This window comes from Oncorhynchus kisutch, linkage group LG15 (assembly GCF_002021735.2).
Source record: "Oncorhynchus kisutch isolate 150728-3 linkage group LG15, Okis_V2, whole genome shotgun sequence".
Classification (NCBI taxonomy): domain Eukaryota; kingdom Metazoa; phylum Chordata; class Actinopteri; order Salmoniformes; family Salmonidae; genus Oncorhynchus; species Oncorhynchus kisutch.
The window spans coordinates 48,605,128-48,632,871 of record NC_034188.2 but is presented as its reverse complement, the minus strand read 5'-3'; the positions used below and the strand labels follow the sequence as shown (position 1 = coordinate 48,632,871).

Genomic DNA, 27,744 nt, shown 5'->3' with positions numbered 1-27,744 from the left:
TCTCTCAGCCTATTGCGGACAGTCTGAGCACTGATGGAGGGATTGTGCATTCGTGCTGTAACTCGGGCAGTTGTTGTTGCCATCCTGTTCCGCAGGTGTGATGTTCGGGTGTACTGATTCTGTGCAGGTGTTGTTACACGTGGTCTGCCACTGCAAAGACGATCTGCTGTCCATCCTGTCTCTCTTAAGTGCTGTCTTAGGCTTCTCACAGTACGGACATCGCAATTTATTGCCCTGGCCACATCTGCAGTCCTCATGCCTCCTTGCAGCATGCCTAAGGCACGTTTACGCAGATGAGCCGAGACCCTGGTCATCTTTCTTTTTGTGTTTTTCAGTCCGTAGAACGGCCTCTTTAATGTCCTAAATTTTCATAACTGTGACCTTAATTACCTACCGTCTGTAAGCTGTTAATGTCTTAACGACCGCTCCACAGGTGCGTGTTCATTGAACAATTATGGGAAAGTGTTTAAACCCTTTACAATGAAGATCTGTGAAGCAATTTGTAAAAATCTAAATAATCTTTGAAAGACAGGGTCCTGAAAAAGGGACACTTTTTTTTGCAGAGTTTAGGTCCTGGAATGCAGGAAGCTTGGCCCCAGTGATGTACTGGGCCATACGCACTACCCTCAGGCCGCCCCCTACAGCGTCTTGCGGTCGGAGGCCGAGCAGTTTCCATACCATGCAGTGATGCAACCGGTCAGGATGCTCTCGATGGTGCAGCCTTATAACTTTTTGAGGATCTGGGGACTCATGCCAAATTTTCAGTCTCCTGAGGGGGAAAAGATGTTGTCGTCCCCTCTTTACGACTGTCTTGGTGTGTTTGGATCATGGTAGTTTGTTGGTGATGTGGAAACCAAGGAACTTGAAACTCTCGACCCGCTCTGTTACAGCACGTCGACGTTAATGGGGGCCTGTTCGGCCCGCCTTTTCCTGTAGTCCACGATCAGCTCCTTTTGTCTTGCTCACATTGAGGGAGAGGTTGTTGTTCTTCAACCACACTGTCAGGTGTCTGACCTCCTCTCTATAGGCTGTCTCATCGTTGTCGGTGATCAAGCCTACCACTGTTGTCATCAGCAAACTTAATGATGGTGTTGGAGTTGTATTTGGCCACGCAGTCGTAGGTGAACAGGGAGACCAGGAGGGGACTAAGCACACACCTCGTAAGGGTCTCCAGTTTTGAGGATCAGCGTAGCAGACGTGATATTGCCTACCCTTACCACCTGGGGACGGCCTGTTAGGAAATCCAGGATCCAGTTGCAGAGGGAGGTGTTTTATTCCCAGCGTCCATAACTTAGTGATGAGCTTTGTGGGCACTGTGGTGTTGAACACTGAGCTGTAGTCAATGAACAGTATTCTCACTTAGGTGTTCCTTTTATCCAGTTGGGAAAGGGCAGTGTGGAGTACGATTGAGATTGCGTCAACTGTGGATCTGTTTTGTTATGTGAATTGGAGTGGGTCTAGGGTATCCTGCAGGATGCTGTTGATGTGAGCCATGATCAGCCTTTCAAAGCACTTCATGGCTACTGACGTGAGTTATACGGGCAGTAATCATTTAGGCAGGTTACCTTTGCTTCTTTGTGCACATTACTATGGTGGTCTGCTTGAAACATGTAGGTATTACAGACTCAGTCAGTGAGAGGTTGAAAATGTCAGGCAAGACACTTGCCAGTTGGTCCGCGCATGTTTTGACTACACGTCCTGGTAATCCGTCTGGCCCCGCGGCTTTGTGAATGTTGACCTGTTTAAAGGTCTTGCTCACATCGGCTACCAAGAGCGTTATCACACTGTCGTCCTGAACAGTTGGTGCTCTCATGCATGCTTCAGTGTTGCTTGCGTCACAGTGTTGCTTGCGTCACTTTTGTGCTCACTGAAGCGAGCACAAAAGGCATTTAGCTCGTCTGGTAGGCTCGCGTCACTGGGCATCTTGCGGGTGGGTTTCTCTTTGTAGTCCGTAATAGTTTTCAAGCCCTGCCACATCCGACGAGCGTCAGAGCCTGTGTAGTAGGATTCAATCTTAATCCTGTATTGATGCTTTGTTTGTCTGAGGGCATAGCGGGATTTCTTATAAGCGTTTGGATTAGTGTCCCACTCCTTGAAGTGGCAGCTCTAGCCTTTAGCTCAATGCAGACTTTTTCTCTAATCCTTGGCTTCTGGTCGGGATATGTACTTGCGGTCACTGTGGGGACGTCAATGTACTTATTGATGCAGCCGATGACTGGTATACTCCGAAATGCCATTTGACATATTCCAGTCTGTGCTAGTAAAACAGTCCTGTAGCGTAGCATCTGTGTAATCTGACCACTTCCGTATTGAACGAGTCACTGGTAATTCCTGCTTTAGTTTTTGCCTGTAAGCGGGATTCAGGTGGTAAATAGACGGCTACGAATAATATAGATGAGAACTCTCTTGGTAGATAGTTTGGTCTACAGTTTTTCATAAGGTGCTCTAACTCAGGCGAGCAATACATTGAGACGTCTTTAATATTAGACATCTCGCACCAGCTGTTATTGACAAATAGACACACTCCCCCCGCACCTTGTCTTATCAGACGTAGCTTCTCTGTCCTGCCGATGCATGGAAAATCCCACTAGCTCTATATTATCTGTCGTCGTTCAGCCACGACTTGGTCAAACATAAGATATTACAGTTTTTAATGTCCCGTTGGTAGTATAATCTTGATCGTAGGTCATCCATTTTATTTTCCAATGATTGCACGTTGGCCAATAGAACGGATAGGAGTGGGAGTTTACTCACTCGCCTACGAATTCTCAGAAGGCAGCCCGACCTCTGCCCTTTTTCCCCCGTCTTTTCTTCACGCAAATGACAGGGATTTGGGCCCGTTCCTGAGAAAGCAGTATATCCTTCACGTCGGACTCGTTAAACATGTTTTTTTCCAGTTCGAGGTGAGTAATTGCTGTTCTGATGTCCAGAAGTTATTTTCGGTCATAAGAGATGGTAGCAGCAACATTATGTACAAAATAAGTAGAAAAAATAAGTTACAAACAATGCGGAAAAACTAACAAAATAGCACAATTGGTTAGGAGCACGTAAAACGTCAGGCATCCCCTCCGGCGCCATTCTACACGCCATATCTCCATGCTACAGCACTTGTTATTCTATCCCCCCCAAGCCATAAGACTCCTGAACAGCTAATCAAATGGCTTCCCAGACCAGGCCCACCCATTTACTCTGTACAGGTACCCTCTGTATATAGCCTCACTATTGTTAATTTACTGCTGCTCTTTAATTATTTGTTATCTTTGACTTATTTTTCTTAACTGCATTGTTGGTTAAGGTTTTGTAAGTAAGCATTTCACTAAGGTCTACATGTATTGTAGTCGGCGCGTGTGACAAATAAAATGTTATTTGTTTATGGAAAACAGACGGAAGACGAGGCGACCACCTGTGCTAATTAGCTACGGTATCTCACGTACTTCGAACACCTGTGTGTAACTCAGGAAGTGTAGCAGAAGTGACATTTCATCAGATGGAGGCACCCATAGCTTTATTTATCTGTGCAAGACGTATGCATGGCTGAAAACTGTAGAGAGAAGGCAGAATGCCGCCTAGAGTTTGAGAGCAAACTGCTTTAGCGCCTTTGACGGTAGAATCTAATGAATGGGTGAGTTTTTTGTTGAGCCCCGACGCTTGCTCTAAATGTTAACACGCGTCCTTGTGGTACAGTTCTGGAAACATAAGGAACTTATCTTTCATATCGGCAAGAAATTATTATTATTTATTTTTTTAAAGGTTAAATTACTACACACCTTTTTATAGGGTTAGGGTTCAAACACGGCCGTATTTCCATGTTACATCACTTGTTTACGGAAACAGACGGAAGACAGGTGGATTAGGGAGAGGCTATACGGACACACCTAGTGCCCAAATTGATGACATGTTGAGTCGGGTGGAGCTTAATGGATTCGGTTCAGTCAGTCCTCCTGATACACCCTTCCCAGCTTCTTAGTTTATGCTTGCTAGCTTGCAAAAAGAGCAGCATGGTGCTAGTTAAAACTTGTAAAAGAAAGTAATGTTTGTTTCGATGGGCAAGGGAGAAATAACTTGTTGTTAGGGCTGGCACAATTATCGTAGAATCGTGTAACCGACAATTAAGGACATAAACCGTGAACACATTTTTTGCTGTTGTAATAATCGTCTTACTACTACTTCTTAAGGGTGGATTCAACATTATATTTAGTAGATATACACTGCTCAAAAAAATAAAGGGAACACTAAAATAACACATCCTAGATCTGAATGAATGAAATATTCTTATTAAATACTTTTTTTCATTACATAGTTGAATGTGCTGACAACAAAATCACACAAAAATGATCAATGGAAATCAAATTTATCAACCCATGGAGGTCTGGATTTGGAGTCACATTCAAAATTAAAGTGGAAAACCACACTACAGGCTGATCAAACGTTGATGTAATGTCCTTAAAACAAGTCAAAATGAGGCTCAGTAGTGTGTGTGGCCTCCGTGCCTGTATCACCTCCCTACAACTCCTGGACAGTCTGTGGTGCAACGTGGCGTTGGTGGATGGAACGAGACATGATGTCCCAGATGTGCTCAATTGGATTCAGGTCTGGGGAACGGGCGGGCCAGTCCATAGCATCAATGCCTTCCTCTTGCAGGAACTGCTGACACACTCCAGCCACATGAGGCCTAGCATTGTCTTGCATTAGGAGGAACCCAGGGCCTACCGCACCAGCATATGGTCTCACAAGGGGTCTGAGGATCTCATCTCGGTACCTAATGGCAGTCAGGCTACCTCTGGCGAGCACATAGAGGGTTGTGCGGACCCCCCAAAAAATGCCACCCCACACCATGACTGACCCACCGCCAAACCGGTCATGCTGGAGGATGTTGCAGGCAGTAGAACCTTCTCCACGGTGTCTCCAGACTCTGTCATGTCTGTCACGTGCTCAGTGTGAACCTGCTTTCATCTGTGAAGAGCACAGGGCGCCAGTGGCAAATTTGCCAATCTTGGTGTTCTCTGGAAAATGCCAAACGTCCTGCGCAGTGTTGGGCTGTAAGCACAACCCCCACCTGTGGACGTCGGGCCCTCATACCACCCTCATGGAATCTGTTTCTGACCGTTTGAGCAGACGCATGCACATTTGTGGCCTGCTGGAGGTCATTTTGCAGGGCTCTGGCAGTGCTCCTCCTGCTCCTCCTTGCACAAAGGCAGCGGTAGCAGTCCTGCTGCTGGGTTGTTGCCCTCCTACGGCCTCCTCCACGTCTCCTGATGTACTGGCCTGTCTCCTGGTAGCGCCTCCATGCTCTGGACACTACGCTGACAGACACAGCAAACCTTGCCACAGCTCGCATTGATGTGCCATCCTGGATGAGCTGCACTACCTGAGCCACTTGTGTGGGTTGTAGACTCCGTCTCATGCTACCACTAGAGTGAAAGCACCGCCAGCATTCAAAAGTGACCAAAACATCAGCCAGGAAGCATAGGAACTGAGAAGTGGTCTGCGGTCAGCACCTGCAGAACCACTCCTTTATTGAGGGTGTCTTGCTAATTGCCTATAATTTCCACCTGTTGGCTATTCCATTTGCACAACAGCATGTGAAATTTATTGTCAATCAGTGTTGCTTCCTAAGTGGACAGTTTGATTTCACAGAAGTGTGATTGACTTGGAGTTACATTGTGTTGTTTAAGTGTTCCCTTTATTTTTTTGAGCAGTGTATTATTATTCTAGTCTTACCATTGTTATTGTAGGTGTGGACATGTTGTTTTTAGAGTGCACAACCTACAGTAGACTACACTTGTGATTAAAATTATGATTTCATTCCATTTACGAGTTGTCAATTTATTCATTGTCTTTTTGTTTGGAGCGCTCCTGTCAATCTGGAGGGAGGACGCGTACTTGATTATTCATAGAAGGAAGTAAGCGGCCAACAAGTGCTCAGCATATGTGGGAACTCCTCCAAGACTGTTCGAAAAGCATTCCAGGTGAAGCTGGTTGAGAGAATGCCTAAAGTGTGCAAAGCTGTCATCAAGGCAAAGGGTGGCTACTTTGAAGAATATAAAATATATTTAGATTTGTTTCACACAAGTATTTCTCTACACCTGCATTAACATCTGCTAAACACATGTATGTGACCAATAAAATTTGATTGGATTTTTTGGTTACTACATGATTCCATATGTGTTATTTCATAGTGTTGATGTCTTCACTATTATTCTACAATGTAGAAAATAGTAAAAATAAAGAAAAACCCTTGAATGAGTAGGTGTGTCTGAACTTTTAACTGGTACTGTAGCTAGCTAATTAGCACAGGTAGGGCACTGGGAGAGGCTATACGGAGACGCCAGGTGCCCAAAATGTGCGTCATGCAGCAAGAGTTGAATGGGGACGGACGGATTCGGTTCAGTCAGTTGTGCTAATGAGCCCTTGCCAGCTAGCTAATTTATTCTTGTGAGTTCAATGAGAATTAGAAACTTGTCTGCCAAAGTTGGGACTTGAAAGAGTCATTCCATTTCAATCGGGGTAATTGTTTATTTTTATATAGATATTAATGCCGTAGTTGTACATTTTTGGTGGAAATCACTACAATAAATGTGCTTTAGCTGTCATCCTGGCATGATATTGGCCACACAATCTAGCTACTTCCCTCTCCTTACTGCAGGACAGCAGGGCTCGGCATTAGCCGTCAAGCAGGAACTAAGGACACACTGTGCCCGGTGATGTTGTTGCCTGCTTGCATTGCAAACTCTCATTGAGCAGTAGACTGTATCACGGTGACTACCAATACTACAAGTTATTTTTTGTGTAGGCTGCTATCCTACTCAAAATATAATCAAGTGGGATGGAACAAATTGGCTACGTTAGCTGCTGCCAGCAACATGATACATCTTCCCGGTGAAGCGAAACAGTGGGAAGAACCTCGATACAATCTCGTTACGCTAGCTAATTGGCATGTCAAGGTGACATCCAGATGGTGACAAATGTTTCCATATATAGACACACACCCTATATTTGAATAAAATCAACTATACATAGGCTACTGAGCTTGTCTGACGCTTTAGGCACTGCGATTTAAAAAGACATACAAATTACAAAAAAACAGGGAGCCAGAGATCACTATAGCCTAACCAGAAAGAAAAAAACTGTTCTTGACCAGATTTTGTCCCTTGCACTCCTGAAGTCGCTGGTAATAGGCTTCACCAGCGGTCGGCAACCTTTTCCATTTGGAGTGTCAAATTATCGTTCCATTTCTACTGATCTGCGTGCCAGTTGTGATTTTTCAGATGCACATTTTGGTGGAACAGTTTCATTTAATTTTATAATAAGTCTTCATATCTCAAAATCAATGTCGTGGTTAATCAATATTCTATCTAAATGATACAAATCTAAAAGTATCTTTATAGCCATTATTTAATAATAGGTTACATAGCTTACAAATATATTTTGGGCTACTACATGATTCCATGTGTTATTTCATATTATTTCACTATTATTCTATAATGTAGAGAATATTAAAAATAAAGAAAAACCCTTGAATGAGTAGGTGTCCAAACTTTTGAATGGTACTGTATATGCGTCTCCACACCTGTATGTAAACAGAAGACGTATGCCACAAACGTGTTGTCAATGAAAAATACCATTGGCTGCAACTGTGTTAAAACTGTGTAGAGTGTATGTGTGCTTTTTGCGTTTGTGGAATTATTTTGATGTGATTTGAAAGTAGGGGGATTTATGTTTCTATAACCGTACCGCATTTGAGAATCAATTCACATTTAGTTGGAGTATTTGTCTGTTTTGGCTTCCAAAGCCATTTCCCCTTTAACTAGAATATTTTGAGGTACTTGGATTATAATGAGTATCGTTAGGCTCCTTTAGTCCATTATGGGGCTACTCTGTAAATAACTAGTAATTGCAAAGCAAAACCGTCAGCCCCTGTTTAGTGTTTACTGCTTGGATATGGTATTAGCAGCAGCCCACTGTCCTGGATTCTTGACTTTTCAAGATTTCAAATCTCTCTCGTTACTCATCTCGTCTTAGTGATCTTGTGATCAGTAGGTCCTCAGTTCAAGAATGCCCCCGACCTTACTTGACCTCCTTGTAGGGGCTGGCAGTAGGCCTAACGCCTCATTACTCCGAAAGCGTCTTTGTTTTTTGGTACACCAGAAGTACATTCATTTCCAATGGAACACTGCGTTTGCCTTGCAGAGGCAGTTGCAGTGCCTTCTGTGTGATGCATACATTGGAAATATTGAACGTATGCATCAAACAATATGTGTAGACGGCTTGACAGAAATGGTAGCAGGAGGTGAATGTTGAACACATATCCAGATAATGCTGCGTACCATTTTGCGCAATGATGTAGGTGTGATCAAGATGGACATGTCTTCTGTTCATAACGAAGAGGGAGGGAGCATTAGTGCTGTGATATGGATGTAATCAAGCATTGTATTGGGTAAGATTAGAGTAGAATGATTTAAAGGCCTCCACTCATTTTCGTTTACTCCAGAGCTTAGCTTGCAGACACTTGGATTTCTTCAAGTCCTGGTGGTGATGAAATGCTGTTTATGAGAGAGCGAGGCTTGGGATATTGCATGTTATCATGACATGGACACTGTTAATCAACTCTTGCAAGGATGAAGAAATTGCCTGTTTTCCAGCAGCTTCTGCTCGTGTCTGCCCCCCTTACCTCTCACCCAGTGTGGATGACAGAATATAAAAGCTGTTTATGATTTCCCCTAGCAAACAGTTTTTTGTGCAAAGGATAGCGTTTGAGTTTTATTGTCTGTGCTCGCCTTGCAAGAACTTAAGAGTGCTGTGGAATTATATTAGGGAGAGCTAGGCCTACTGCTTTACCGCTTTTGCTTTTGTACTTTCTTAGAATTATCTGCCTCAGTCTAAGCAACACTTTTAAAATGTATGCCTACACATAAAAAAATATATATATATTAATTATTATTCCTTTACACAAAAAAGACCTCAAGGGAATCCTTTTGAATGTTTTGTCCAGGGACTCATCACTGTATTCTGTGTTCTACAGGTTGCCATTAAAATCATCGACAAGAGCCAACTAGACGCTGTGAACCTGGAGAAGATCTACCGGGAGGTACAGATCATGAAAATGTTGGACCACCCGCACATCATCAAGTTGTACCAGGTAAACCTCTCCTTTTTAAAACACCAGTATTCAAAATATAATCCATTTTTATTTGTTCCTCCTGGGTTTTTGTATAAATGTGCAATGCCTATGGTCATTCAGGACATTTACTAATGGGTGAGCAAACATCTCCAATCTATCTGGCCTTCACAGTCCTAGACCTTCATAGATATCAGAACTGACGTCTGACGGAGTTAATAACTAACCAACCAAGCAACGTGTCAAGGTGCTTAACAAAATTTCACACAAACTTTATTGTAGGGTTCAGCCTCTCGTGTTAATAGCAGTGGGGGGGGGAGCAATGTTCAGCTGTCAAGCGCCACAATCAGAGGAGGTCCTCTACCAGTCATCCCGAAAATCCCACCCCAGACTTCACTTTTCTTACATAAGACTTTAGGTCACTTTGGTCGTTGGGAATGTGAATAGCAGTTAATTATTATTACACAACCAAATGGCTCTGGTCCAGGCTTTGCTGTGTATCATTATTTCCAACAGCTCTTCCATACAAACGGCATGGGTCAATTAGTCATTTCCTTTCAGGCCTCATAAACAGAGGGCAGTAGGCTTGGCATCGGCTCTCTCATCTCCAAACAACCAACCCCCCCCCCCTTCCCCTGTTCAGTTTGTCTTGGGGTCTTTGCTTCACAGGATGCCCCCTCAGCGGACTCAGAGGCTCAAGCTTCCCACAGTCACATACACAGCTCTTCACTGTTTCCAATGAACTCCTCATCCCCACCTTCATCAATATATGGCCTATTTGTCCCCATCAAGCGTTCTCAACAACTCAGAGAAGTTGTAGGCTATAATGTTGACATTTGCATGGGATAACAATCCATGTAATTTCTCCATTTGCATCATTGACCAAGTACTGTGACAGAATTTGGATAGTAAGTGCCATGTGATCGGCATGTTATGGAAAGCACTGGGATAAGTGACATTGATTATCCCTACAGGGTTTTTGGTAAAGTCATGGAGACAGGGGCATATTGGTCAGAAATGGTGCAGAGTAAAGGGTAAGTTAGCCCAGATGGGAATTTACATGAAATAACCACTTTGTGGGATTTCTATGTGAATGTATCTGATGCGTTTGTGTTAATAATAAATAATGTGTTTATATATTTTTTTATCTCTATTCATCCCTTTGTTTTCTTTGGCTAATTCTAGGTCACTTCCCAAATGGCATCCTATTCCCAATGTGGTGCACTACTTCCCATAGGTCCCTGGTCAAAAAGAAGTGCACATAGGGAACAGTGTGCCATTTGGGATGCTGTGCACATAGGGAACAGTGTGCCATTTGGGATGCTGTGCACATAGGGAATAGTGTGCCATTTGGGATGCTTTGCACATAGGGAATAGTGTGCCATTTGGGATGCTGCCCTGGTGTCCTCCCACACACACCTCTGGCACTATCAGTACCCTCTCTCTACTGGGAATAGCGGAGCCCTTCAACCAGAACTTCGTTCCCATTCTCTCATGTGTTCCATATGTGTAATTTTTGTAATTCCAAAAAATAAAGCATTCTTTTTTTGCTGTGAGCATCATATATGAGCGTTTACGGTGTGACATTTGCAACATTTACTCTGCTGATCAATGCAAGTTTATTAATTCATTTGTTCTTTTATGATCCTTTCATTTAAGACTGTTCTGCTGTTCTCAGTACACCCACGTCAGCCAGCCTAATACTTCCAGGAATCTATGCACGAGGATTATCAGATGAATTTACATCTTAACAGCACCAAGGTCATTGCTGAGGTTGGCCTTAATCTGTTTTGCTCTGTGCTTATTGCTTACTCATTGTTTCCTTCCCTTTTTCACAGGTAATGGAGACCAAGAACATGCTCTACTTGGTGACAGAGTATGCCAAAAACGGGGAGATTTTCGGTAAGTGAAGCAGACGTACCAAGTGAATTTATTCCCGACTGGAAACGATGTCAAACAATTTTATCTGAAAGATTTTTTGTCATGCGTTGTCACCTCTCCTCTCCTGTTAGTTATATTGTGTACTTGCATGCTGTAGCCTATATGCTGTGTACAAAACATTAACTTCACCTGCTCTTTCCATGACATAGACTGACCAGGTGAAAGCTATGATCCCTTATTCATGCAACTTGTTAAATATATTTATATCAGTGTAGATGGAGGGGAGGAGACAGGCTTAAAATCCTTTATCCTTGAGAGAGTTGAGACATGGTTTGTGTACAGTGGGCCAAAAAATTGTGCAAGTTCTCCCACTTAAAAATATGAGAGAGGCCTGTAATTTTCATCATAGGTACACTTCAACTATGACAGACAAAATTTGAAAAAAAAGTCCAGAAAATCACATTGTAGGATTTTTTATGAATTTATTTGCAAATGATGGTGGAAAATAAGTATTTGGTCACCTACAAACAAGCAAGATTTCTGGCTCTCACAGACCTGTAACTTCTTCTTTAAGAGGCTCCTCTGTCCTCCACTCGTTACCTGTATCAATGGCACCTGTTTGAACTTGTTATCAGTATAAAAGACACCTGTCCACAACCTCAAACAGTCACACTCCAAACTCCACTATGGCCAATACCAAAGAGCTGTCAAAGGACACCAGAAACAAAATTGTAGACCTGCACCAGGCTGGGAAGACTGAATCTGCAATAGGTAAGCAGCTTGGTTTGAAGAAATCAACTGTGGGAGCAATTATTAGGAAATGGAAGACATACAAGACCACTGATAATCTCCCTCGATCTGGGGCTCCACGCAAGATCTCACCCCGTGGGGTCAAAATGATCACAAGAACGGTGAGCAAAAATCTCAGAACCACACGGGGGGACCTAGTGAATGACCTGCAGAGAGCTGGGACCAAAGTAACAAAGCCTATCATCAGTAACACACTACGCCGCCAGGGACTCAAATCCTGCAGTGGCAGACGTGTCCCCCTGCTTAAGCCAGTACATGTCCAGGCCCATCTGAAGTTTGCTAGAGAGCATTTGGATGATCCAGAAGAAGATTGGGAGAATGTCAGATGAAACCAAAATAGACTCGACTCAACTCGTCGTGTTTGAAGAACAAAGAATGCTGAGTTGCATCCAAAGAACACCATACCTATTGTGAAGCATGGGGGTGGAAACATCATGCTTTGGGGCTGTTTTTCTGCAAAGGGACCAGGACGACTGATCCGTGTAAAGGAAAGAATGAATGGGGCCATGTATCGTGAGATTTTGAGTGAAAACCTCCTTCCATCAGTCAAGGGCATTGAAGATGAAACGTGGCTGGGTCTTTCAGCATGACAATGATCCCAAACACACTGCCCGTGCAACGAAGGAGTGGCTTCGTAAGAAGCATTTCATGGTCCTGGAGTGGCCTAGCCAGTCTCCAGATCTCAACCCCATAGAAAATCTTTGGAGGGAGTTGAAAGTCTGTGTTGCCCAGCAACAGCCCCAAAACATCACTGCTCTAGAGGAGATCTGCATGGAGGAATGGGCCAAAATACCAGCAACAGTGTGTGAAAACCTTGTGAAGACTTACAAAAAACGTTTGACCTCTGTCATTGCCAACAAAGGGTATATAACAAAGTATTGAGACATTTTTGTTATTGACCAAATACTTATTTTCCACCATCATTTGCAAATAAATTCATTAAAAATCCTACAATGTGACTTTTGGGGATTTTTATTTTCTCATTTTGTCTGTCATAGTTGAAGTGTATCTATGATGGAAATTACAGACCTCTCATCTTTTTAAGTGGGAGAACATGCACATTTGGTGGCTGACTAAATACTTTTTTGCCCCACTGTATCTGTGCCATTGAAGGTGAATTGGGAAGACAAAAGACTTAAGTGCCTTTGAACCAGGGGCATGGTAGTGCAGTGGTTCCCAAACTGTGTTGGCGGGGCGTGGGGGTCTTTTTAATATGTTATTGCATTTTTTGCAACTCAGCCCGGCTTCCAAGATACTCTTGAAAGCTGTAATAGTAGAATGCACAAGGTGCACTTTCAAAATTGGGTAGTGCATCATCAGTTCCTCTTGTCTGGTCAGTCATTGCATACGTTCGAGAGCTTTTATAACGTGTAAGAAATGTCTGGATCAACTAACCCATGTCAGCTAATGTTTTTTAGCCCATAGATTTTATTTGTAATGTTGTAGTCACTCAAATGTCACATGAATACACATTATACATTGCAAAATGTAGAATGTTCTCTGCAGCCCATGCCAAAATGGGTAGAATTGCTTGAAATAGGCTTTAAACCGGCAACATTTTCTCTCCGCCAACCAGAGGGGTGTGTCATGAACCATGCTTGTGCCCATAGAAATAAATGTGGCACGCACACAGGGGTGGCGCAAAATGTTCCCCAATGCTGGAAGGGTGGCCTGAGTGAAAAGGTTCGGGAACCCTGTGGTAATGGGTGCCAGGTGCACCGGTTTGTGTCAAGAGTTGCAATACTGATGCGTTTTTCATGCTCAATAGTTTCCCGCGTGTATCAAGAATGGTCCACTACCCAAAGGACTTCCAACCAGCTTGACACAACGGTGGGAAGTATTTGGTGATAACATTGGCAAGCATCCCCGTGGAACACTTTCGACACTTTGTAGAGTCCATGCCCCGATGAATTGAGGCTGTTCTGAGGGCATTGAAGGTCCTCAAGAACACAGTGGCCTCCATCATCCACCACCAAGGCTCTTCTAGATCTGGCCACCCAGCCACACTGAGCATTCGGGGGGAAAGGCCTTGGTCAGGGTGGTGACCAAGAAACCCGATGGTCACTCTGATAGAGCTCCAGAGTTCCTCTGTGGAGATGGGAGAACCTTCCAGAAGGACAACCATCTCTGCAGCACTCCACCAATCAGGCCTTTACGGTAGAGTGGCCAGACAGAAGCCACTCCTCAGTAAACGGCACATGACAGCCCACTTGGAGTTTGCTAAAAAGGCACCTAAAAGGACACTCGGACCATGTGAAACAAGATTATCTGGTCTGTTGAAACCAAGATTGAACTCTTTGGCCTGAATGCCAAGTGTCACATCTGGAGGAAACCTGGCACCATCCCTATGGGAAGCATGGTAGTGACAGCATCATGCTGTGGGGATGTTTTTCAGCGGCAAGGACTGGGAGACTAGTCAGGATCGAGGGAAAGATGAATGGAGCAAAGTGCCGTGAGATTCTTGATTAAAAACTTGCTCCGGAGCGCTCAGGACCGCTGACTGGGGGGCGAAGGTTCACCTTCCAACAGGAGAATGGTCCTAAGCACACAGGCAAGATGATGCAAGAGTGGTTTCGGGACAAGTCTCTGAATGTCCTTGAGTGGACCGGACCAGAGACTGGAGTCTCTGGAGAAACCTGAAAATAGCTGTGCAGCGATGCTCTGTATCCAACCTGGAAGAGTTTGAGAAGATCTGCAGAGAATAATTGGTAAAACTCCTCAAATACAGGTATGCCAAGCTTGTAGTGCCATACCCAAGAAGACTCAAGGCTGTAATCGCTGCCAAAAGGTGCTTCAACAAAGTACTGAGTAAAGGGTCTGAATACTTATGTAAATGTGATATTTACTTAATTTTCTAAAAAAACAGTTTTTGCTTTGTCATTATGGGGTATTTTAGAATAAGGCTGTAACGTAACATAATGTGGAAAAAGTCAATGGGTCTGAATACTTTCCAAATGCATTGTAATGTTACTGATGGGCTTTTACGTAATCTTTTGTCTGTTGAAGGACAGGCCGTAGGGAAAAGGAATGCCTCCACCCGTTGTGAGATTTGATTAAATGTTCCCTTGAGTTCCCCACCATTTGCATTTCTTGCCCCAAAGCTTACTTTCAGTGGAGATTGTGATAGGTGAGAACCATTGTGTTAAAACCATATAATTAGAATTCTATGATTGTGAGTCGAGTAGATAGTGAATTTGGAGATGATTTCCTAGACTATATTTTGACTTAACAAATCTGGTAGTTTGTCCTAAGACCATCGTTTACATTGTTGTGCCACTTGGATGGCACCCACCGGAGCAGGGAGAGGGCAAGGAGGCGGCACGGGTTAATAGCGCTTCTCTGACCTCCATATTCAGTTTAGAAGTCAGTCAACAACAGGCTTTCTTCAATACCTGTCTGTATCTGTACAGAGATGATACCGGCTTACCTGTCCGTTCTATATGCCCACCATATAAGGTGGAATCTAAACCTAAGATAATATCGTATGATGTAGGTCAAGATGTGAAAAGCATGTTAGCAAAGTTAGCTTTTCTACAGTACATGGATGTCACAGACAGGCCTTCTTCCCAACGCAAGCCATTTCCCAATGGTTATGTAAAGTGATTTTGAGTTGTTTTGCATGACACATCGTTGTACTGTAGGCAGTGCAGAGCTGTGTATAGTGATCCTCTTGTTCTGTGTGATTGAGGGTGTGCACAAGGTGAGTGGGTTGGTTAACCTTTGCCCCATTAAAAAGTGGAAGACAAACATTTGGGCGAGAGGTATACTAGCTGTGAAGAATTAATAAGAAAGTGGTCATGAAAGGAGGGAAAAAACTGAAGAAATAACCTAATTCGGTTCTGTAAGTCCTATCTTGATGCACCATTGCGGTAGGAGGCGCATGTTCTATCACCAACAGACGCGCCAGGCTCTCTGGTCTGCTCCAATATAAACCAGCACTGCTGCCACCAGCCATCTTGGTTAGATAAGCAGCATTTTCTGGTTCTCGCATTTTTTGTACAGTTGAAGTCAGAGGTTTATACACCTTAGCCAAATACATTTACTACGGTTTTTACAATTCCTGACATTTAATCCTAGTAAGAAATTGACTAAGGTCAGTTAGTCACCACTTTATTTTAAGAATGTGAAATGTCAGAATAATAGTAGAGAATGATATATTTTTATTTATTTCATCACATTCCCAGTGGGTCAGAAGTTTACATACACTCAATTAGTATTTGCTAGCATTGCCTTTTAATTGTTTCACTTGGGTCAAATGTTTTGGGTAGCCTTCCACAAGCTTCCCATAATAAGTTGGGTGAATTTTGGCCCATCCCTCCTGACAGAGCTGGTGTAACGGAGTCCGGTTTGTAGGCCTCCTTGCTCGCACACGCTTTTTCAGTTTTCTATAGGATTGAGGTCAGGGCTTTGTGATGGCCACTCCAATACCTTGACTTTGTTGTCCTTAAGCCATGTTTCCACAGCCTTGGAAGTATGTTTGGGGTCATTGTCCATTTGGAAGACCCATTTGCGACCAAGCTTTAACTTCCTGACTGATGTCTTGAGATGTTGCATTTCTCCAAAAAGTACGATCTTGGTCCCCATGTGCAGTTGCAAACTATAGTCTGGCTTTTTTTATGGCGGTTTTGGAGCAGTGGCTTCTTCCTTGCTGAGCGGCCTTTCAGGTCATAATTTTCTGGAATTTTCCAAGCTGTTTATAGGCACAGTCAACTTAGTGTATGTAAACTTCTGACCCACTGGAATTGTGATACAGTGAAATAATCTGTCTGTAAACAATTGTTGGAAAAATGACTTGTGTCATGCTCAAAGTAGATGTCCTAACCGACATGCCAAAACTATAGTTTGTTAACAAGAAATGTGGTTGAAAACGAGTTTTAATGACTCCAACCTAAGTGTATGTAATCTTGCAACTTCAACTGTTATTTTTTGTATAGAGGGAGCAAAGGGAGTGCTTGCTTGACACGTGAATGATGACATTTCTTTACCCGTGAACAAAATGAAGAGACAAGGCCCCGCCGCAACGTTGTCTGCCTTATCCATGCCCATTGACGATGCACAGAGTGCGGTTGAGTTTTTTGCTTGTCCATGATGGAGCTGGTAACATGAGTGTAGGCAGATATTAAGTACATCATTTGTTGTGTTACATGGTGGGATTAAAATTGATTTAATTGTCAAGGATCTAAACAAAATATTCAAGTCAACGTTGAAGAAAATTTATAACTTAAAAAAAATATATAGATATTTTTTTAATTATACAAAATTAAACGCTAATACAGTGTGTTTGGAAGTATTCAGACCCCTTTATTTTTCCCAGATTTTGTTACGTTACAGCCTTATTCTAAAATAGATTTAAATCGTTTTTTCCTCATCAATCAACACACAACCCCACAATGACAAAGCAAAAACTTGTATCAAATGTTTGCAAATGTATTAAAAATTAACTGCAGTATCACATTTACATAAGTGTTCAGACCATTTACTCAGTACCTTGTTGAAGCACCTCCGCCAGCAATTACAGCCTCGAGTCTTCTTGGGTATGACGTTACAACCTTGGCACACCTTATGTGTGTGTCGGTTTGTGTGTGTGCCTTTCTAAATCATGTCCAATCAATTGAATTTACCACAGGTGGACCCCAATCAAGTTGTAGAAACATCTCAAGGATGATCAATGGAAACAGGATGCACCTGAGGTCAATTTTGAGTCTCATAGCAAAGGGTCTGAATGTGAATAAGTTTATTTATTTTTCTAAATTTGAAAAAATACTAAAACCTTTTTTCACTTTGTCATCGTGGGGTACTGTGTGTAAATTGCTGAGGTGTATTTATTTCATCCATTTTAGAATAAGGCTGTAACGTAACAAAGTGAAAAAAGTCAAGAGGTCTGAATACTTTCCGTAGGCACTGTATATCTTGATTACATAAGTATTCAACCCCCTGAGTCAATACATGTTAGAATCACCTTTGGCAGTGATTACAGCTGTGAGTCTTTCTGGCTAAGTCTCTAAGAGCTTTGCACACCTGGATTTTACAATATTTGCGCATTATTCTTTTGAAAATTATTCAAGCTCTGTCATTACTAGACAGCCATTTTCAAGTCTTGCCATAGATTTGCAAGCACATTTAAGTCCAAACTGTAGCTAGGCCACTCGGGAACATTCAATGTGGTCTTGGTAAGCAACTCCAGTGTATATTTGGCCTTGTGTTTTAGATTTGTCCTGCTGAAAGGTGAATTTGTCTCCTAGTGTCTGTTGGAAAGCAGACTGAACCATGTTTTCCTCAATGATTTTGCCTGTGCTTAACTGTATTTTTTATCCTACAATACTCCATAGTCCTTGCCAATGACGAGCATACCCATAACATGATGCAGCCGGCACCCTGCTTGAAAATATTAAGTGGTACTCAATGACACTGTGTTGGATTTGCCCCAAAGGTAACTCTTTGTATTCCAGACATGAAGCTAACTTTTTGTTGTTGCAGTTTTGCTTTAGTGCCTTATTGGAAACAGGATGCATGTTTTGGAATATTTTTATTCTGTACAGGCTTCCTTCTTTTCACTTATTTAGGTTATTGTTGTGAAGTAACTACAATGTTGTTGAGACATCCTCAGTTTTCTCCTGTCACAGCCATTAAACTCTGTTTCAAACATTGGCCTCATTGTGAAATATCTGTGCAGTTTCCTTCCTCTCTGGCAATTGAGTTAGAAAAGACGCCTGTGTCTTTATAGTGACTGGGTGTATTGATACACCGTCCAAAGTGTAAGTAATAATTTCACCATACTCCAAGGGATATTCCATGTCTGCTTTTTATTTTTACCCATCTACCAATATGTGCCGCCCTTGTGAGGCATTGGAAAACTTCCTTGGTCTTTGTGGTTGAATCTGTGTTTGAAATGCACTGCTCTACTGAGGGACCTTACAGATAATTGTATGCGTATGCTACAGAGATTAGGTTGTCATTCAGAAATCCTGTTAACCTCTACGGGATCGGTGTCCTCCCCACGGTTGAGCTAACATGCGCTAATGTGATTAGCATGACACTGTAAGTAACAAGAAAATGTCCATGTCTTATATGGGCGGAAAGGTTAAATTCTTGCTAATCTAACTGCACTGTACAATTTTACAGTAGCTATTACAGTGGGGAAAAAATGCTATTGTTTGAGGAGAGTACACAACAACAACTGGTTTGATACATTCACCTCTGAAGGTAAATAATGTACTTACATTGAGTAATCTTGCTCTGATTTGTCATCCTGAGGGTCCCAGAGATCAAATGTAGCATAGTTTTGTTTGATAAAATCCGTTCTACAGTTTGAACCCCTGTTGTGTCTGCCCCCCACCCCCACACATATGTGATTATTACCATATCATTTGTGTATGTTCTCTATAGTTATGTACTTGAAAATATATCAATTGACCAGACTTTGAACAGTAATGCAATGGTTCATTGGATCAGTAAAACTTTGCACATATACACTGCAATCTAAATTACATCTAGACTCCTAAGTGATATAATGGCATTTCTCTTGCATTTCAAAGCTGATGGAACAGGTTATATTTGACCAGATCTAATGTGTTCTCCTACATTAATTTCACATTTCCACTAACGTCAGTGTTGAAAAAAAAGGGTCCGATCCTCTACACTTTTATTGCATGCAAACGTATTATTTGACTTGTTAAGCAAATTTTGACTCCTGAACATATCTAGGCTTGCCATAACAAAGGTGTTAAATACATTTCAGATTAACATTTTTAATTCATTTGTAACAATTTCTAAAAACATAATTCCATTATGGGTGGGGTGTGTGTGTGTAGGCCAGTGACCCAACATCTCAATATAATACCTTTTTTAAATTTAGGCTGTAACTCAACAAAATGTGGAATAAATCCAGTAGTGTGAATACTTTCTGAAGACACTATGTTTTTCATGTTCCATTTTTTTTATTTTCTTACACACACTCTCACATCTTAGGGTGTGTGATTTTGCCAAGTCAGAGTAATGCATGTATACAGAGGTTCAGGAGGAGGGAAATGTAGCAAATCAAACGGTTGATGCCTTTTGGATGGTCATCGTGTGTGTGCACAAAGCAGCGATACTGCACTAAATAAACAGACTGTGTGTTCGACACTGCGTCTCCCCGTGCCTGGGTTATGCCAGGGCCAAGCTCAGAGCTGACACTGGTGTTGATTCTAACAACAGCCATCTTGTTTTCACCACGACTGATAATGAAGGATACAGAGTAGGGGCGAGTGAATGGGACAAAGACGACTGCATTGATTCCGGGGCCGCATCCCAAATGACACCCTATTCCCTTTTTAGTGCGCTTCTTTTGACCAGGGCCCTTAATGTGTGCACTACATAGGGAAATAGGGTGCCATTTGGGACTCTTTCCGGGGCCGTATTGGCTTCTGTGGCACTTGGAAGACTTGTCTTGCAATCAGCCTATTATGATAGAAATAGACTGGACTTGATTGTGCGCTCGGTACATTGGGTAACCTCATTTCAAAGAATCCTTAGATTGCTTCGCAGATCATGTCTAGGTATTACAGAACCATTTTGTCCCCACTTATTGTGCTGTAAGTCCTGATTGCGCGGCGTAATATGGTTAGGTAATGCATCAACATCATCACTGATATTGACAGACACGCAGCAAGCAGCACAATAGCTGACGTAAGTAAACAGGATTATAATGTTCTGTTTTCTTCCACTATAAACAGACATCCCTTCCACTTAACATCAATCTAAAGAGCCACCAAGCTACATTTGTACAACTTGACTGAGTAGCTGGCTGTCAAGTAGCTTCGTTTAAAGCCAGTTCTTCACCCAATCACCAGAAAGCACTTCACCCATCTACCCCTACCCCTTTCAACAGCTCTGCACCCCCCCCCCCCCCCCAGCAACTTGCCCAAGCCTCCCCAAATAAAGATGAAATAAAAAAATACATGTAAAAGAAATCGCTGTTTAGAAGTCCTATTTATAAGCCCACTGCTCTCGGTCCGTGTCCATCCAGCTTTGTCCTAGACTCTGAGTGTCAACTAGCTAGTTGTCTGGGAGCAGATCTAGTCTGTCCATCCCATAGAATTACTAGAATAGACATTCCTATACAAGCCAATGACTTAAACTGTTTCAATAGGTCTATTTCTACGATCCATCCCAGCCCTATGGAGTTTGAGTCTGGCAGGGTAGTGGGTGCCGGACACAGTGAAAGCAGCCATTCCAACCTGTCTGCTGGCTAGTGAGCCTCACCCACCCACCCACCCAGCCCTGCAGGAGTGGAACAAACCTGGAGAAATTGGGTCAACCACAAATAATGAGAAGGAGCGGCGGAACAGAACCTCCAGGCAGAGGAGAGGGGGGAGAGAGGAAGGGGATGTCCATTTGAATTTGGAAAGGGGGTGAAAAAATGTAGGCCATGCATATTAACTGCCAGAGAGTGGGTGGGTGGGTTTTATTGACTAGGCCTGAACACATCTGTCTTCTTGATAGAGTGCACCGGCGAGATAAATTTTGCCTGTCAACTTCTTTTGTCTGCTGCAATAGTTGGGTCTATAATGTTTTTTTTCTTCTGTTACTCAGTAGGTATCTGTTTTTTTTCTGAGCTGAAAAGGCTTGGCTACACTGTTGACTCACCTAGCTGACACTAGTATCATCTCTTTGCTGGCTGATTTGACCTGGGGCATGCTCTGTAAGTGTTGGATTGTGTAGCCTATGGGTACGTCTTTACTTCAGCACGAAGTTTCGGGAAAATACATTTGGAGCTGAGACGTTGAAGGCAGGAGAGCTTCGTTATTGTCCTTGTTCGGTGGGCAGGCTCTGCTTGGTTGTCTGGATGCTGGCCAGCACAGAAATTTACGGACGCCGGGTCCTGCTCTCGCTCGGCTCTCCAATCTCTTCTAAACCTGAGCAGCTGTTAAAAGATTACACATCTCCCCAACAGACCTGGAACGGTGCTCTTCTGAGCTTTTTCCTCATTGTTTTTAACACCCTGTCCTAGATCTGTGATTCATCATTCACCCCCCCCCCCTCTCTTTTTCCCAAAATGCAACACTTCTTTGACTGAGTGCACCTGACTGTGCTGCCATGTTGTCGATCCTCCTCCTTGCCCCTTCTGACGTTCAAGCAGTGCATTACTCATACATCTACTGGTGTGATGAATGTGCTTTTTTTGTGTGTCATTAGCCCTTAGCGGAAGCACTCTGGAGTGAACCAAACGCTGTTGCTAGTGTGTGAAAGGAACAGATGAGGCTAACAGTGAAGCTGAAGGTCTGGCTTGCCAGGGCTGGTTTACCTTCTAGCTAGTACAGTGCCTATAGAAAGTCTACGCCCCCTTTTAACTTTTTTTCACATTTTGTTGCATTACAAATAGGGATTAAACATATTCTTTTGTGTGTTAACGATCTACCCAAATACTCTGTCAAAGTGGAAGAATTAAGATTTAATAGAAAAAAAACACACAAATACCTTGATTAGTTAAGTATTCCCCCCTGAGTCAATACATGTTAGAAACACCTTTTGGCAGTGATTACAGATGTAAGTCTCATAAGAGCTTTGCAGACCTATATTATGCAATATTTGCCTGTTATTATGTTAAAAATTCTTCAAGCTATGTCAAGGTGTTGGAGATCAAGTCATGCCATAGATTTTCAAGAAGATTCAAGTCAAAACTATAACTTGGCCACTCAGGAACATTCACTGTCTTCTTGGTAAGTCACTCCAGTGTAGATTTGGATTTGTGTTGTAGGTTATTATCCTGCTGAAAGGTGAATTCCTCTCCCAGTGTCTGGTATAAAGCACACTGAAGCAGGTTTTTCTCTAGGATTTTGCCTGTGCTTAGCTCCATCCCATTTATTTTCATCCTGAATAATTCCCCAGTCTTTACCAATGTCAGGCATACACATACAATGCTGCAGCATGTTGGAAAATAAGGGGGCTGAGTGTTGTTTTGGATTTGCCCCAAACATAAGGCTTTGCATTTAGGCTTTGCAATATTACTTTAGTGACTTGTGCCATGCATGTTTTGGAATATTTGTATTCTGTATGTGTGTATTTTCTGTATAGGCTTCCTTCTTTTCACTCTGTCATTTAGGTTCATGTGTAGTCACTACAATGTTGCTGATCCATCCTCAGTTTTCTCCCATCACAGCCATTGAACTCTATAGCTGTTTAAAATCACCAATGTCCTCATGGTGACACCTAAGCAGTTTCCTTCCTGTCCTGCAGCTCAGTTCAGAAGGACGACTGTATATTTTATGTGTCTGGGTGGTTTAGTACATCAGCCACAGCATAATTATTAACTTTCAAAAATCATGTCAACCTCTGTGTTGTGTTTCTCGTAATGTCTATTTCAACGCAATAGAAATAGTATGTAGCACAGTGAACAACACTTCTATTGTCCAATGTCATGGTGTCAGCTAATTCCAGCCAGACCGGTATCCAGGATCCAAAGTCCAAACTTTCTCTAGCGAGGGATTGGTCAGGTACGATAGAGCAAGAGGCCGCTGTAGGCCTACTACTCGGTGTATGCAGAGAGGTTTATCGCATAGCTGTGTTGTGTAGCTGCAGCAGCCCTAGCCCACCCAGTCTCTGTATTCAGAGCACCTCGCCACATTCCCATGCCAAGTGCGTTTTTCACATTTTTTTTATTAGTGACACGCCACAAAGAGAAGCCTCAGTCAAGAGGGGTAACAATATGAAATGTGACACCCTCTCTAATCAGTGTAATGTTTTTCTCATTTCCTCTGAAGTTAACCATTTATCAGAAGCACTGTCTGTCTATAATGTCACAGTTTCCTGGAACTTTAGCCGTGTTCATTCCCATCTGCATGATGATCTCTATGTATATGAGTGAATTATAATTCAGCTTAATGCTTGCTATTGCCCTTGCTCCATCTGTAATTTTTTATCAAGCCCTCTTGTTTAAGCACAGGATGGTCAACGGTGTTATTGTGGGGAACATCGACTTCCCCCCCCCCCTAAATTACTTGAAATGACTCGGACTCTAAAAACCCGAACTCTGGTTGGGCACCTGAATTTCTTCAACCTAATTTTGCCCTACTGTAGAGGGATATGGGTGCTCATTCCTCTCCGTCTCCTTCCCTCGATGCTATGTGAGGGTGTGAAGTACAAGCCTGCATGCATGGTTGCCTGCTGGTTGGAGGTGTGAAGAGGCCGCCATGAAACGTGTTCCCCAGAGGCTGTTGAGGAGGCTGGATGAGAAACGATGAATTAGGAAGTATTAATTCTCTCCCCCATTATATCTGTTCATGGGCCTGCAGGATTTGAAGGTTGTAATTGGCGTAACGAGTTTGATTTGACATTTGCGGATGGTTACAAATTATTTTTAAATGCCACATGCACTGAATACAACAGGTGTAGATCTTACCGTGAAATGCTTATTTGCACCATTTGATGAACTGTTCAGCAGTCTTGTGGCTTGGGGGTAGACGCTGTTAAGAAGCCTTTTGGTCCCAGACTTGGTGCTCTGTTACCTCTTGGATAGGGAATTCAGTGTGGATTATGCAGCGACAATAATTTTTGGAGCTGCTGTGTGCGCTCGCATAGACTATTAGCATCATTGAATACTGATTAAAGAAATATAAACAGAATCGAGCCATGATGGGTCCATGATCGTTAGAGATGGACATGGGGAGTTTTTTAAATATAAAAAAAATTACATGTAGACTATTCTAGTTGTCAACCAAAACAAGATAAGCCAAGTCCAAAATAGATTCAAATGTAAGCATTTGTCTCAGGGAAAGGGTGCGTGGCCCAAATAGTTTCCTCCTGTTTGTCCCTCAAAGAGGCAGCGTAAACGTCAGGACAGAAGAGTGTGATACAGCTCTTTGCGCAACATTGCAGCAGCCAGGGACGTTGGAGTTAGGTAACTCCCTCTCCCTCTTATGAGCAATTTTTATATATTTATATACACACACACAGTTGAAGTCAGGAAGTTTACATAAACTTAAATTGGAGTCATTAAAACTCATTTTTCAACCACCCCACAAATTTCTTGTTAACAAACTATAGTTCCTGCAAGTTGGTTAGGACATCTATTTTGCATGTCACAAGTAATTTTCCCAACAATTCTGTCCAACAGACCGATTATTTCACTTATAATTCATTGTATCGCAATTCCAGTGGGTCAGAAGTTTACATACACTAAGTTGACTGTGCCTTTTAAACAGCTTGGAAAATTCCAGAAAATGACATCATAGCTTTTGAAGCTTCTGATAGGCTAATTGACATAATTTGAGTCAATTGGATGTGTACTTGTGGATGTATTTCAAGGCCTACCCTCAAACTGCTTGACATCATGGTAAAATCAAAAGAAATCAGCCAAGATCTCAGAAAATTGTAGACCTCCACAAGTCTGGTTCATCCTTAGGAGCAATTTCCAAATGCCTGAAGGTACCACGTTCATCTGTACAAACAATAGTACGCAAGTATAAATACCATGGGACCACGCAGCCGTCATACCGCTCAGGAAGGAGATGCGTTCGGTCTCCTGGAGATGAATGTACTTTGTTGCAAAAAGTGCAAATCAATCCCGGAACAACAGCAAAGGACCTTGTGAAGATGCTGGAGGAAACCGGTACAAAAGTATCTATATCCACAGTAAAACGAGTCCTATATCGACATAACCTGAAAGGCCGCTCAGCAAGGAAGAAGCCATTTCTCCAAAACCGCCATAAAAAAAATCCAGACTACGGTTTGCAACTGCACATGGGGACAAAGATCGTACTTTTCTGAGAAATGTCCTCTGGTCTGATGAAACAAAAATAGAACTGTTTGCCATAATGACCATCGTTATGTTTGGAGGAAAAGGGGGGAGGCTTGCAACCCGAAGAATACCATCCCAACAGTGAAGCACGGGGGTGGCTGCATCATGTTGTGGGGGTGCTTTGCTGCAGGAGGGACTGGTGGACTTCACAAAATAGATGGCATCATGAGGCAGGAAAATTATGTGGATATTTTGAAGCAACTTCTCAAGACATCAGTCAGGAAGTTAAAGCTTGGTCGCAAATGGGTCTTCCAAATGGACAATGACCCCAAGCATACTTCCAAAGTTGTGGCAAAATGGCTTAAGGACAACAAAGTCAAGGTATTGGAGTGGCCATCACAAAGCCCTGACCTCAATCCTATAGACAATTTGTGGGCAGAACTGAAAAAGCATGTGCGAGCAAGGAGGCCTACAAACACGACCAGCTCTGTCAGTAGGAATGGGCCAAAATTCACCCAACTTATTGTGGGAGCTTGTGGAAGGCTACCCTAACCGTTTGACCCAAGTTAAACAATGTAAAGGCAATGCTACCAAATACTAATTGAATGTATGTAAACTTCTGACCCACTGGGAATGTGATGAAAGAAATAAAAGCTGAAATATATCATTCTCTACTATTATTCTGACATTTCACATTCTTAAAATAAAGTGGTGATCCTAACTGACCTAAGACAGGGAATTTTTACTATGATTAAATGTCAGGAATTGTAAAATAAAATGTAAAAAAATACTGCGTTGCAAATGTATTTGGCTAAGGTGTATGTAAACTTCTGACTTTGTGTATGTATGTATGTATGTATGTATGTATGTATGTATGTGTGTGTGTGTGTGTGTGTGTGTGTGTGTGTGTGTGTGTGTGTATTAGTGACGCCTCCAGCACTGAGATTCAGTGCTTTAGACCGCTGCGCCACTCAGGAGCCCTTTATTTCCTCATGCACAAACAGGCCAGTTCTGAGTAACCTACCTCCTAGTTGGCTGATGAGGAAATAAATTGGTCAATCCCTTCATTTTGAATGTTTTCTGTGTGTTAAAGTAGGCATAGGCTATAATGTGTTTGTTACTACCCAGCGGAGCAGTGTCTGTGTTAGTTGGGCCTGTTAGGGCTGGGTCTGTGGGCTTGGCTGGCTGAGGGCCCGGGGGCTGACCCAGCACTCCTGGGTGTGGTGACTGACCGCATGATTACATCCATGCGGGGGGATGTTTACTCTGCTTCATCAACCCGATCACAGAATCACAGGCCAGGCTCCTGATTGTGGCTCATCACTGTCCTATCCTCTGTCGGCTGGCTGTCTGGCTGGGAGAAGGGTGGTTACTGTAAGAGTAGTTGAGCGAGCTGAGGTATTCCATGCCTCTGTGATTGTACTCTACAATCATGGATTTGGCTAAACAAACCCAAATGGAATTGTACTAGCCTATTACTGTTCAGGCATGAGCAGAGTGGTGATTCTATTAGTTACACTGATGGATTTGGTCTAATATGTAGTCTAGCAAGCCGTAGCTAGGAAGAAGACTTTGAGAACACAAGTCTACATGTTTGAGGCCTTTGCATCCTAGCCACCCCTGATTTGAATGTAAAACAGCTGAACTTATGACCCTCTCCCCCTCTCTAGACTACCTGGCCAAACACGGGAGACTGAGCGAGCTGGAAGCGCGGCGCAAGTTCTGGCAGATCCTGTCAGCGGTGGAGTACTGCCACAACCGCAACATAGTCCACCGAGACCTGAAGGCTGAGAACCTGCTGCTGGACGGACACATGAACATCAAGATAGCAGGTAGGCGGTCGGTGCATTAAAGCCAGAAGTTTTGTCTGTTTTTTCCTGATCCAATTACCTGTGGCGTTTTTGACAAAGTTATCTGAATTTTGCAACCCTACTCTTAGTGTTTCAGGGTAACCTAAGAATAATCTTGAAATTGCCAGCGGGATGGACTGTGTGAGAGTTTCACAAAGTCATGAAGAACCTGTAAATCGACATAGGCCTAGAAACCAAGTCTTTTATATTGCAGTGAGAACAACTTCACAACTTGTTTTGATCAGAACATTGCTGTTCGATTACATGGCCAGGAGCAATGACCTCAGCGACGGTTCAGTTCTGAAATGTCTAACGACCAGAGCAGGCCATTTGCACTGTGTTGAGAGGTAACCAAAGTCCCCCAGCTA

The 27,744-nt window shown here is 42.8% G+C and overlaps 1 protein-coding gene across 1 annotated transcript in view; it reads left to right on the top strand.

The window, feature by feature from the left end:
• sik2b (salt-inducible kinase 2b) overlaps window positions 1-27,744 on the top strand; it is a 62,978-nt gene that overhangs the window by 3,656 nt on the left and 31,578 nt on the right. The window contains exons 2-4 of the mRNA XM_020502698.2: window positions 9,023-9,139; window positions 10,957-11,020; window positions 27,197-27,358. Of these exons, the coding sequence (XP_020358287.1) occupies window positions 9,023-9,139; window positions 10,957-11,020; window positions 27,197-27,358 (343 nt within the window). The remainder of the gene's footprint in view (window positions 1-9,022; window positions 9,140-10,956; window positions 11,021-27,196; window positions 27,359-27,744) is intronic.